Source organism: Mytilus trossulus, chromosome 4 (assembly GCF_036588685.1).
Source record: "Mytilus trossulus isolate FHL-02 chromosome 4, PNRI_Mtr1.1.1.hap1, whole genome shotgun sequence".
Taxonomy (NCBI): Eukaryota; Metazoa; Mollusca; class Bivalvia; order Mytilida; family Mytilidae; genus Mytilus; species Mytilus trossulus.
The window spans coordinates 81,169,671-81,185,052 of NC_086376.1; the positions used below are offsets into that span (position 1 = coordinate 81,169,671).

Sequence of the window (15,382 nt, forward strand, 5' to 3'; positions counted from 1 at the left end):
GTCCGAATACTTTTAGTTTTCGCACTCTAACATAAGCAAAAGTGAATAGAAATCTATGAAATCTATTAACACAAGGTTTATGACCACAAAAGGAAGGTTGGTATTGATTTGGGAGTTTTGGTCTCAACATTTTAGGAATTAGGGGCCAAAAAGGGCCCAAATAAGCATTTTCTTGGTTTTCGCGCTATAACTTTAGTTTAGGTTAATAGAAATCTATGAAATTTTGACACAAGGTTTATGACCACAAAAGAAAGGTTGGGATTGATTTTGAGAGTTTTGGTTTCAACAGTTTAGGAATTAGGGGCCAAAAATGGGCCCAAATAAGCATTATTCTTGGTTTTCGCACAATAACTTTAGTTTAAGTTAATAGAAATCAATGAAATTTAAACACAATGTTTATGACCACAAAAGGAAGGATGGTATTGATTTTGGGAGTTTAGGTCCCAACAGTTTAGGAATTAGGGGCCAAAAAGGGACCCAAATAAGCATTTTTCTTGGTTTTCGCACCATAACTTTAGTATAAGTAAATAGAAATCTATGAAATTTAAACACAAGGTTTATGACCATAAAAGGAAGGTTGGTATTGATTTTGGGAGTTTTGGTCCTAACAGTTTAGGAAAAAGGGGCCCAAAGGGTCCAAAATTAAACTTTGTTTGATTTCATCAAGAATTGAATAATTGGGGTTCTTTGATATGCGGAATCTAACTGTGTATGTAGATTCTTAATTTTTGGTCCCATTTTCAAATTGGTCTACATTAAGGTCCAAAGGGTCCAAAATTAAACTTAGTTTGATTTTGACAAAAAATTAATCGGTTGGGTTCTTTGATATGCTGAATCTAAAAATGTATTTAGATTCTTGATTATTGTCCCAGTTTTCAAGTTGGTCCAAATCGGGGTCCAAAATTAAACATTGTTTGATTTCATTAAAAATTGAATAAATGGGGTTCTTTGATATGCCAAATCTAACTGTGTACGTAGATTCTTCATTTTTGGTCCTGTTTTCAAATTGGTCTACATTAAAGTCCAAAGGGTCCAAAATTAACTTAGTTTGATTTTAACAAAAATTGAAATCTTGGGGTTCTTTGATATGCTGAATCCAAACATGTACTTAGATTTTTGATTATGGGCCCAGTTTTCAGGTTGGTCCAAATCAGGATCTAAAATATAATTTAAGTATTGTGCAATAGCAAGTCTTTTCAATTGCACAGTATTGCACAATGGCAAGAAATATCTAATTGCACAATATTGTGAAATAGCAATATTTTTTTTTAATTAGAGTTATCTTTCTTTGTCCAGAATAGTAAGCAAGAAATATCTAATTGCACAATATTGTGAAATAGCAATATTTTTTTTTAATTGGAGTTATCTTTCTTTGTCCAGAATCAACTCAAATCTTTGTTATATACAATGTATATTCACTTTTTACTACCAACTGATAAATTAAAATAATCTTTACCATTCAGTGATAACAAGCAGTTTTTTTACATCTTAATATTTTATGATGTATTTAAATGAGTAGTTATTGTTGCAAACTCCATTAGAAATTTAATTGAGATTAATTTGGAATAAGGGAAAGGGGGATGTGATTAAAAAAAATGGGTTCAATTTTCTCATTTGAAATGAAATTTCATAAATAAAATGAAAATTTCTTCAAACATTTTTTTGAGAGGATTAATATTCAACAGCATAGTGAATTGCTCTAAGAGAAAACAAAAATTTTAAGTTCATTAGAACACATTCATTCTGTGTCAGAAACCTATGCTGTGTCAACTATTAAATCACAATCCAAATTTAGAGCTGAATCCAGCTTGAATGTTGTGTCCATACTTGCCCCAACCGTTCAGGGTTCAACCTCTGCGGTCGTATAAAGCTACGACCTGCGGAGCATCTGGTTTAAAATGCCCTGACATGACCAAATGTCAAATATAAACCAGGAAAAATAACCTACTACAAAACAAAAAACGAAATGCAAATATAAACACAGCAAACGAGAACCACATGTCTTTGGAGGGATAGACACATACATAATGTGGTGTCTGTTGGGAGCACAGCCACAGGCTTGTCTCTGAAAAAGATCAACTTCAATGTTTTTATCACAGAGAAGTGCCTAAGAACACAACATAGAAAACAAACTTTTGAAACGTGCCTCACTAATCATAACAGTACAAAGCACAAACACTTAAAGACCAAAAGTATCGTAATACTAAGTTATTACAAACTAGTTCCAAATATTAACAAACATGATGTATCTAAGCAAATCCCAACACTTAAATCATTATTACCATTTCATAAAGGAACCATACATGTCAACTAAAAATTAAAGAGTTTAAGACAGTTTACTATGTAAGAGTCCACTAACACAGCCGAGGTGTCCATCCTTTCGTTTGCCTTTATTGATGTTTTTATTTACCAAGTAACTTTCTTTAAATCACACGTTTCGTATAGATCATCGTTATCAATCGGGACATTATAAAAATATAAACAGACCAATTGTTAATAATGGTAAAAATAGTTTATTTACAAAATTGTTCGGAGAACCGTATAAAAGTGAAATATTTTAGTCTTTGCACTGTGACATGTAGCAGGGCAAACGACATCTTCAATATTGTCTATTTATAAGGTGGTGGATCCATGTGTGATGTGGTCATCATTCCTCCTGTTGCCTGTCCTCCTGTTGTCATGGGCATTCCGTGTGGTTGTCCATATGTTGACGGAGGTGGGTATGCCGGGTTCCCACCCATCGGTCCACCGGCTGCAGGACCGAAAGGAGAGTAGTCAGGTGGCGGGTGTGCATATGGCATCCCACCGTGATGTTGCATTCCACCGGTGTGCACTAAGTTAAAAGCAAAATAAATAATTGAAATAACTTTATTTATAAATTAAAAATCAGGTTAGTATCAACATGAGATGTTTTTGATCTCAGATATGAAAAAATGTCTTAAAATCTAATATTTTACGAATTTCATAAAAAATATTAAAACAATACACAAGTTGTATTCTGTTTAAATTTTTTTTTTAAATATGATTAAACACATCGATATTTGCTTTATCATTGTCGACCATACCAATATATACCATGTCGAAAAATACCACTGATACATAAAAGCCGAATTATATCCGTAATTGGTGGGTCGATGATTAATGTTAATTTTAATAAGCACATAAGTGTAGTTTAAAAACTTTCTGTAATCGGTAGTATTTTATGAGGAAGCTGACCTTCCTGTATCATACATTACTAAAAAAAAAGTAAAATCACAAACTTAACTCCGTGGAAAACTCATCATTTTAAATGTAACTCATCATTATCAAAATGATTGTGGAACTCATTAGGAAACAAGAATACAAACAAGACGATAGAACATACCAATAGTTACTATTCCTTGTCGTTGTTGTCTCTGTTTTATTCTTTTTTGTTGATGTTTATGAGTAATGACACAACAAATTATTATTCCGATAACTATAGCAACGACCACCACTCCTCCAACAATGGACCCGGCTATTGTTCCAATACTGAAAAAAATAATTAACAGAAGGTCGCTCAACAATACTGACCATAGGCATTTAATACGCTTTATTGTAATATATTTGGTTTCCACAAATCCTTAGTCTCGAGCATATATCAGTAGGGTTGTTAAAACTTCGGTTCATGTCATTCAAACCCAGATGTTTACAATACCAAATATTTACTCGCTATTTTTTTTTAATGATATTACATTCATCGGTTCAGTATAATATTATATCCAACACAGATTTCAGACATTTCAGTCATGTCATATACAGTTCAGCCAATAAATATGTGGCCATACTTTTGTGCTATTCGAAGAATTAAGTTAGTAAAACACCATGGATTTTCTGGAACAAGATCGAATTCCATCGTCGGTCAACTCATTTTTGTTAAGAAATGAAAAATATAAAGCCCATGCACAGACTTTTAAAAATATTTGTCAAAATAAGTTTAATTTAATCCAAGGGCAGCAAATTATTTTCAAATATCAAGTTAAAGCTGCTGCGAAACTATTGAACAGTTGCTGTTTCGCGATTTTTGTCAATAACATACATTATTAAAGATTTTTAATTTAAGATTTCGTTCTTGCCTTTAATATATTTGGTCTTCCCATTAACGACATGTTTATTTTACTAAACCTTATTATTGCTCTTTGTATACCCATTCATTTTGTAATGCAATATACGAAACAGGGCTTAATACTGAACATCTACTAGTATATACATCCAGCTGCAGAAGCTCTCGTGGCCTGGTCCAAAATTCATATCTTATACAGTTCATGAGTTTCATTTCCAAAATATATACCATTGGTCTATTTCCCAAATTATCTATGTAGAAATACGTTGAATGAATGCAAAACATCACAACTATCAAGCTTGAAGTGCTTACCAAAATGTTAAGACTTACTTGCTGCAACATTCTCGACTGTAGTAATAGCCACAGCAACCAGTACCACAATAGTAAAACGTTGTACTACTGGATGCATAGCTGTAGTAATAACAGAAATCTCCACACGAACAACCTATAATACAAATAGTACCACAATAGTAAAACGTTGTACTACTGTACGAATAGCTGTAGTAATAACAGAAATCTCCACACGAACAACCTATAATACAAATAGTACCACAATAGTAAAACGTTGTACTACTGTACGAATAGCTGTAGTAATAACAGAAATCTCCACACGAACAACCTATAATACAAATAGTACCACAATAGTAAAACGTTGTACTACTGTACGAATAGCTGTAGTAATAACAGAAATCTCCACACGAACAACCTATAATACAAATAGTACCACAATAGTAAAACGTTGTACTACTGTACGAATAGCTGTAGTAATAACAGAAATCTCCACACGAACAACCTATAATACAAATAGTACCACAATAGTAAAACGTTGTACTACTGAATGCATAGCTGTAGTAATAACAGAAATCTCCTCACGAACAACCTATAATACAAATAGTACCATAATAGTAAAACGTTGTACTACTGGATGCATAGCTGTAGTAATAACAGAAATCTACACACGAACAATCTACAATACAAATAGTACCACAATAGTAAACGTTGTACTACTGGGTGCATAGCTGTAGTAATAACAGAAATCTCCACACAAACAACCTACAAAACAAATAGTACCACAATAGTAAAATGTTGTGCTACTGGGTGCATAGCTGTAGTAATAACAAAAATCTCCAAACAAACAACCTACAATACAAATAGTACCACAAAAGTAAAACGTTGTACTACTGGATGCATACCTGTAGTAATACCAGAAATCTTCACAAGAACAACCTATAATACAAATAGTACCACATTAGTAAAATGTTGTACTACTGGATGCATAGCTGTAGTAATAACAGAAATCTCCACACGAACAGCCTACAATACAAATAGTACCACAATAGTAAAACGTTGTACTACTGGATGCATAGCTGTAGTAATAACAGAAATCTCCACAAGAACAACCTATAATACAAATAGTACCACAATAGTAAAACGTTGTACTACTGGATGCATAGCTGTAGTAATAACAGAAATCTCCATACGAACAACCTACAATACAAATAGTACCACAATAGTAAAACGTTGTACTGCTGGATGCAAAGCTGTAGTAATAACAAAATTCTCCACAAGAACAACCTACAATACAAATAGTACCACAATAGTAAAACGTTGTGCTACTGGATGCATAGCTGTAGAAATAACAGAAATCTCCACACAAACAACCTACAATACAAATAGTACCACAAAAGTAAAACGTTGTGCTACTGGGTGCATAGCTGTAATAATAACAGAAATCTCCACAAGAACAACCTACAAAACAAATAGTACCACAATAGTAAAACGTTGTACTACTGGATGCATAGCTGTAGTAATAACAAATATCTCCACAAGAACAACCTACAATACAAATAGTACCACAATAGTAAACCGTTGTGCTACTGGATGCATAGCTGTAGTAATAACATAAATCTACACACGAACAATCTACAATACAAATAGTACCACAATAGTAAAACGTTGTACTACTGGGTGCATAGCTGTAGTAATAAAAAAAATCTCCACACGAACAACCTACAATACAAATAGTACAACAATAGTAAAACGTTGTACTACTGGATGCAAAGCTGTAGTAATACCAGAAATATCCACAAGAACAACCTATAATACAAATAGTACCACAATGGTAAAACGTTGTACTACTGGATGCAAAGCTGTAGTAATAACAGAAATCTCCACACGAACAACCTATAATACAAATAGTACCACAATAGTAAAACGTTGTACTACTGGATGCAAAGCTGTAGTAATAACAGAAATCTCCACACAAACAACCTACAATACAAATAGTACCACAATAGTAAAACGTTGTACTACTGGATGCATAGCTGTAGTAATAACAGAAATCTTCACAAGAACAACCTATAATACAAATAGTACCACAAAAGTAAAACGTTGTACTACTGGATGCAAAGCTGTAGTAATAACAGAAATCTCCACACGAACAACCTATAATACAAATAGTACCACAATAGTAAAACGTTGTACTACTGGATGCAAAGCTGTAGTAATAACAGAAATCTCCACACAAACAACCTACAATACAAATAGTACCACAATAGTAAAACGTTGTACTACTGGATGCAAAGCTGTAGTAATAACAGAAATCTCCACACAAACAACCTACAATACAAATAGTACCACAATAGTAAAACGTTGTACTACTGAATGTATAGCTGTAGTAATAACAGAAATCTCCACACGAACAACCTACAATACAAATAGTACCACAATAGTAAAACGTTGTACTACTGGATGCAAAGCTGTAGTAATAACAGAAATCTCCACACGAACAACCTATAATACAAATAGTACCACAATAGTAAAACGTTGTACTACTGGATGCATAGCTGTAGTATTAACAGAAATCTCCACAAGAACAACCTACAATACAAATAGTACCACAATAGTAAAACGTTGTGCTACTGGATGCATAGCTGTAGTAATAACAGAAATCTCCACACAAACAACCTACAATACAAATAGTACCACAATAGTAAAACGTTGTACTACTGAATGTATAGCTGTAGTAATAACAGAAATCTCCACACAAACAACCTACAATACAAATAGTACCACAATAGTAAAACGTTGTACTACTGGATGCATAGCTGTAGTAATAACAGAAATCTCCACACAAACAACCTACAATACAAATAGTACCACAATAGTAAAACGTTGTACTACTGGATGCATAGCTGTAGTAATAACAGAAATCTTCACACAAACAACCTACAATACAAATAGTACCACAATAGTAAAACGTTGTGCTACTGGATGCATAGCTGTAGTAATAACAGAAATCTCCACACAAACAACCTACAAAACAATTAGTACCACAATAGTAAAACGTTGTACTACTGGATGCATAGCTGTAGTAATAACAGAAATCTCCACACGAACAACCTATAATACAAATAGTACCACAATAGTAAAACGTTGTACTACTGTACGAATAGCTGTAGTAATAACAGAAATCTCCACACGAACAACCTATAATACAAATAGTACCACAATAGTAAAACGTTGTACTACTGTACGAATAGCTGTAGTAATAACAGAAATCTCCACACGAACAACCTATAATACAAATAGTACCACAATAGTAAAACGTTGTACTACTGAATGCATAGCTGTAGTAATAACAGAAATCTCCTCACGAACAACCTACAAAACAATTAGTACCACAATAGTAAAACGTTGTACTACTGGATGCATACCTGTAGTAATACCAGAAATCTTCACAAGAACAACCTACAATACAAATAGTACCACAATAGTAAAACGTTGTGCTACTGGATGCATAGCTGTAGTAATAACAGAAATCTCCACACAAACAACCTACAATACAAATAGTACCACAATAGTAAAACGTTGTGCTACTGGATGCATAGCTGTAGTAATAACAGAAATCTCCACACAAACAACCTACAAAACAATTAGTACCACAATAGTAAAACGTTGTACTACTGGATGCATACCTGTAGTAATACCAGAAATCTTCACAAGAACAACCTATAATACAAATAGTACCACATTAGTAAAATGTTGTTCTACTGGATGCATACCTGTAGTAATACCAGAAATCTTCGCAAGAACAACCTATAATACAAATAGTACCGCAATAGTAAAATGTTGTACTACTGGATGCATAGCTGTAGTAATAACAGAAATCTCCACACGAACAACCTATAATACAAATAGTACCACAATAGTAAAACGTTGTACTACTATACGAATAGCTGTAGTAATAACAGAAATCTCCACACACGAACAGCCTACAAAACAAATAGTACCACAATAGTAAAACGTTGTACTACTGGATGCATAGCTGTAGTAATAACAGAAATCTTCACAAGAACAGCCTACAATAAAAATAGTACCACAATAGTAAAACGTTGTACTACTGTACGAATAGCTGTAGTAATAACAGAAATCTCCACACACGAACAGCCTACAAAACAAATAGTACCACAATAGTAAAACGTTGTACTACTGGATGCATACCTGTAGTAATACCAGAAATCTTCGCAAGAACAACCTATAATACAAATAGTACCACAATAGTAAAATGTTGTACTACTGGATGCATAGCTGTAGTAATAACAGAAATCTCCACGCGAACAACCTATAATACAAATAGTACCACAATAGTAAAACGTTGTACTACTGTACGAATAGCTGTAGTAATAACAGAAATCTCCACACACGAACAGCCTACAAAACAAATAGTACCACAATAGTAAAACGTTGTACTACTGGATGCATAGCTGTAGTAATAACAGAAATCTTCACAAGAACAGCCTACAATACAAATAGTACCACAATAGTAAAACGTTGTACTACTGGATGCATAGCTGTAGTAATAACAGAAATCTCCACACGAACAGCCTACAATACAAATAGTACCACAATAGTAAAACGTTGTACTACTGGATGCATAGCTGTAGTAATAACAGAAATCTTCACACGAACAGCCTACAATACAAATAGTACCACAATAGTAAAACGTTGTACTACTGGATGCATAGCTGTAGTAATAACAGAAATCTCCACAAGAACAACCTACAATACAAATAGTACCACAATAGTAAAACGTTGTGCTACTGGATGCATAGCTGTAGTAATAACAGAAATCTCCACACAAACAACCTACAAAACAAATAGTAACACAATAGTAAAATGTTGTGCTACTGGGTGCATAGCTGTAATAATAACATAAATTTACACACGAACAACCTACAATACAAATAGTACCACAATAGTAAAACGTTGTACTACTGGATGCATAGCTGTAGTAATAACAGAAATCTCCACACAAACAACCTACAATATAAATAGTACCACAATAGTAAAACGTTGTTCTACTGGATGCAAAGCTGTAGTAATAACAAAAATATCCACAAGAACAACCTACAATACAAATAGTATCACAATAGTAAAACGTTGTGCTACTGGATGCATAGCTGTAGTAATAACAGAAATCTCCACACAAACAACCTACAATACAAATAGTACCACAATAGTAAAACGTTGTACTACTGGATGCATAGCTGTAGTAATAACAGAAATCTTCACAAGAACAACCTATAATACAAATAGTACCACAAAAGTAAAACGTTGTACTACTGGATGCAAAGCTGTAGTAATAACAGAAATCTCCACACGAACAACCTATAATACAAATAGTACCACAATAGTAAAACGTTGTACTACTGGATGCAAAGCTGTAGTAATAACAGAAATCTCCACACAAACAACCTACAATACAAATAGTACCACAATAGTAAAACGTTGTACTACTGGATGCATAGCTGTAGTAATAACAGAAATCTTCACAAGAACAACCTATAATACAAATAGTACCACAAAAGTAAAACGTTGTACTACTGGATGCAAAGCTGTAGTAATAACAGAAATCTCCACACGAACAACCTATAATACAAATAGTACCACAATAGTAAAACGTTGTACTACTGGATGCAAAGCTGTAGTAATAACAGAAATCTCCACACAAACAACCTACAATACAAATAGTACCACAATAGTAAAACGTTGTACTACTGGATGCAAAGCTGTAGTAATAACAGAAATCTCCACACAAACAACCTACAATACAAATAGTACCACAATAGTAAAACGTTGTACTACTGAATGTATAGCTGTAGTAATAACAGAAATCTCCACACGAACAACCTACAATACAAATAGTACCACAATAGTAAAACGTTGTACTACTGGATGCAAAGCTGTAGTAATAACAGAAATCTCCACACGAACAACCTATAATACAAATAGTACCACAATAGTAAAACGTTGTACTACTGGATGCATAGCTGTAGTATTAACAGAAATCTCCACAAGAACAACCTACAATACAAATAGTACCACAATAGTAAAATGTTGTTCTACTGGATGCATACCTGTAGTAATACCAGAAATCTTCGCAAGAACAACCTATAATACAAATAGTACCACAATAGTAAAATGTTGTACTACTGGATGCATAGCTGTAGTAATAACAGAAATCTCCACACAAACAACCTACAATACAAATAGTACCACAATAGTAAAACGTTGTACTACTGAATGTATAGCTGTAGTAATAACAGAAATCTCCACACGAACAACCTACAATACAAATAGTACCACAATAGTAAAACGTTGTACTACTGGATGCATAGCTGTAGTAATAACAGAAATCTCCACACAAACAACCTACAATACAAATAGTACCACAATAGTAAAACGTTGTGCTACTGGATGCATAGCTGTAGTAATAACAGAAATCTCCACACAAACAACCTACAAAACAAATAGTACCACAATAGTAAAACGTTGTACTACTGGATGCATAGCTGTAGTAATAACAGAAATCTCCACAAGAACAACCTACAATACAAATATTACCACAATAGTAAAACGTTGTGCTACTGGATGCATAGCTGTAGTAATAACAGAAATCTCCACACAAACAACCTACAATAAAAATAGTATCACAATAGTAAAACGTTGTTCTACTGGATGCATAGCTGTAGTAATAACAGAAATCTCCACAAGAACAACCTACAATACAAATAGTACCACAATAGTAAAACGTTGTGCTACTGGATGCATAGCTGTAGTAATAACAGAAATCTCCACAAGAACAACCTATAAAACAAATAGTAACACAATAGTAAAACGTTGTGCTACTGGATGCATAGCTGTAGTAATAACAGAAATCTCCACACAAACAACCTACAAAACAAATAGTACCACAATAGTAAAACGTTGTACTACTGAATGTATAGCTGTAGTAATAACAGAAATCTCCACATAAACAACCTACAATACAAATAGTACCACAATAGTTAAACGTTGTGCTACTGGATGCATAGCTGTAGTAATAACAGAAATCTCCACACAAACAACCTACAATACAAATAGTACCACAAAAGTAAAACGTTGTGCTACTGGATGCATAGCTGTAGTAATAACAGAAATCTCCACACAAACAACCTACAATACAAATAGTACCACAATAGTAAAACGTTGTGCTACTGGATGCATAGCTGTAGTAATAACAGAAATCTCCACACAAACAACCTACAATACAAATAGTAATACAATAGTAAAACGTTGTGCTACTGGATGCATAGCTGTAGTAATAACAGAAATCTCCACACAAACAACCTACAAAACAAATAGTACCACAATAGTAAAACGTTGTACTACTGGATGCATAGCTGTAGTAATAACAGAAATCTCCACACAAACAACCTATAAAACAAATAGTACCACAATAGTAAAACGTTGTACTACTGGGTGCATAGCTGTAATAATAACATAAATCTACACACGAACAACCTACAATACAAATAGTACCACAATAGTAAAACGTTGTACTACTGGATGCATAGCTGTAGTAATAACAGAAATCTCCACACAAACAACCTACAATACAAATAGTACCACAATAGTAAAACGTTGTACTACTGGATGCATAGCTGTAGTAATAACAGAAATCTCCACACAAACAACCTACAATACAAATAGTACCACAATAGTAAAACGTTGTACTACTGGATGCATAGCTGTAGTAATAACAGAAATCTCCACACAAACAACCTACAATACAAATAGTAATACAATAGTAAAACGTTGTGCTACTGGATGCATAGCTGTAGTAATAACAGAAATCTCCACACAAACAACCTACAAAACAAATAGTACCACAATAGTAAAACGTTGTACTACTGGATGCATAGCTGTAGTAATAACAGAAATCTCCACACAAACAACCTACAATACAAATAGTATCACAATAGTAAAACGTTGTTCTACTGGATGCATACCTGTAGTAATACCAGAAATATCCACAAGAACAACCTACAATACAAATAGTACCACAATAGTAAAATGTTGTACTACTGGATGCATACCTGTAGTAATACCAGAAATCTTCGCAAGAACAACCTATAATACAAATAGTACCGCAATAGTAAAATGTTGTACTACTGGATGCATAGCTGTAGTAATAACAGAAATCTCCACACGAACAACCTATAATACAAATAGTACCACAATAGTAAAACGTTGTACTACTATACGAATAGCTGTAGTAATAACAGAAATCTCCACACACGAACAGCCTACAAAACAAATAGTACCACAATAGTAAAACGTTGTACTACTGGATGCATAGCTGTAGTAATAACAGAAATCTTCACAAGAACAGCCTACAATAAAAATAGTACCACAATAGTAAAACGTTGTACTACTGTACGAATAGCTGTAGTAATAACAGAAATCTCCACACACGAACAGCCTACAAAACAAATAGTACCACAATAGTAAAACGTTGTACTACTGGATGCATACCTGTAGTAATACCAGAAATCTTCGCAAGAACAACCTATAATACAAATAGTACCACAATAGTAAAATGTTGTACTACTGGATGCATAGCTGTAGTAATAACAGAAATCTCCACGCGAACAACCTATAATACAAATAGTACCACAATAGTAAAACGTTGTACTACTGTACGAATAGCTGTAGTAATAACAGAAATCTCCACACACGAACAGCCTACAAAACAAATAGTACCACAATAGTAAAACGTTGTACTACTGGATGCATAGCTGTAGTAATAACAGAAATCTTCACAAGAACAGCCTACAATACAAATAGTACCACAATAGTAAAACGTTGTACTACTGGATGCATAGCTGTAGTAATAACAGAAATCTCCACACGAACAGCCTACAATACAAATAGTACCACAATAGTAAAACGTTGTACTACTGGATGCATAGCTGTAGTAATAACAGAAATCTTCACACGAACAGCCTACAATACAAATAGTACCACAATAGTAAAACGTTGTACTACTGGATGCATAGCTGTAGTAATAACAGAAATCTCCACAAGAACAACCTACAATACAAATAGTACCACAATAGTAAAACGTTGTGCTACTGGATGCATAGCTGTAGTAATAACAGAAATCTCCACACAAACAACCTACAAAACAAATAGTAACACAATAGTAAAATGTTGTGCTACTGGGTGCATAGCTGTAATAATAACATAAATCTACACACGAACAACCTACAATACAAATAGTACCACAATAGTAAAACGTTGTACTACTGGATGCATAGCTGTAGTAATAACAGAAATCTCCACACAAACAACCTACAATATAAATAGTACCACAATAGTAAAACGTTGTTCTACTGGATGCAAAGCTGTAGTAATAACAAAAATATCCACAAGAACAACCTACAATACAAATAGTATCACAATAGTAAAACGTTGTGCTACTGGATGCATAGCTGTAGTAATAACAGAAATCTCCACAAGAACAACCTACAATACAAATAGTACCACAATAGTAAAACGTTGTACTACTGTACGAATAGCTGTAGTAATAACAGAAATCTCCACAAGAACAACCTATAATACAAATAGTATCACAATAGTAAAACGTTGTTCTACTTGATGCAAAGCTGTAGTAATAACAAAAATCTCCACAAGAACAACCTACAATACAAATAGTACCACAATAGTAAAACGTTGTGCTACTGGATGCATAGCTGTAGTAATAACAGAAATCTCCACAAAAACAACCTACAATACAAATGGTACCACAATAGTAAAACGTTGTGCTACTGGATGCATAGCTGTAGTAATAACAGAAATCTCCACACGAACAACCTACAATACAAACATTCGAAACCAACTGATATAGTGAGATAATAACGCCCATAAACTATTTGCCACTGGAAGTAAGGTAAGCAACAATGAATGAAACAAAATTATAATCACAATAACTTTTAGTTTAATGTAACTGTTTGTGGTGGTTTTTTTAGGTGTGTATTTAAGTATACCTTTCTTTTTTAGGAGTAAAAATACCGATTAACGATTTTACAGGAGAGGTTCGACATACAGTTTTCTAGGTTTTTTTTTATATAATATGTAGATGCCAACACAGGCACTTGTCTCTGTTTTTTTTTTTTTTTTTTTTTTTATCTATGTTCCTGTATATTGACGGTGGATGCCATTGATCCAACTATATACTAGTATAAATCCACAAGATTTTAAAAGACGTGATTTTAGGAACCTTTTAGTATCCATATTGACTTCAACAGTGAGCAAAACCCATGCATTATATTCAGCTATATATAAAAGACCCCAAAATGACAAAATGAGAAACGATTCGAACAAAAACATCAACTTTGAATTATAACAAAACCCAAATGCGAAGCCATCGATAATTAAATTTTACTGCATATATATAACAGGCCCATAAATTTGCGAGAGGATCATACATATCGTGGCGGGGTTAAACATTCACATTGCTTGTTTGTTTTGTTTTGTAAGTTATCTCGATTTAAATAAGTCAACGGATGATTGTTCCTAAGAGGATAACGTTAAAGTTGAAAGATAAATTTTCAAAAATTAAGTTACAAACTGTACTTACCAGTAATAAAATAAAGTAAGACTAAAAGAGATATTCGGAATAGTTCTAGCGCCATTTTGCAAGTGTTATGCAGAGACTACAATTTCAATGGGAGAAGTCTTTTAGTTTTAAGCCTCTTTAATCAATTAATCTAAAAAAGAATTAGGTCTTTAAATTTAGAAGTTTTTATTTCAAAATATTAGCTTTTTAAGCTGTTGATCTCGATCCAACCATTATTTTAATCTGTTTACGTGTCAGAGAAATTTATTAGGGCGAAAATATCATTATGAAAATTTATTGTACTCTATAGCCAGTCGACCGAAATAACGGCTGGTTCGCAACGATATATCTATGTC

The 15,382-nt window shown here is 33.4% G+C and overlaps 1 protein-coding gene across 1 annotated transcript; it reads right to left on the minus strand.

The window, feature by feature from the left end:
* Positions 1 to 2,520: 2,520 nt before the first annotated feature.
* On the minus strand, positions 2,521 to 15,135 carry LOC134714231 (uncharacterized). The gene is made up of 4 exons (XM_063575471.1): positions 15,048 to 15,135; positions 4,412 to 4,526; positions 3,365 to 3,510; positions 2,521 to 2,833 (listed from the first exon to the last, which is right to left on the minus strand). The coding sequence occupies exons 1-4, from the start codon at positions 15,100 to 15,102 to the stop codon at positions 2,610 to 2,612; spliced, it is 540 nt and encodes a 179-aa protein (XP_063431541.1). The 5' UTR covers positions 15,103 to 15,135; the 3' UTR covers positions 2,521 to 2,609.
* Positions 15,136 to 15,382: the final 247 nt, after the last annotated feature.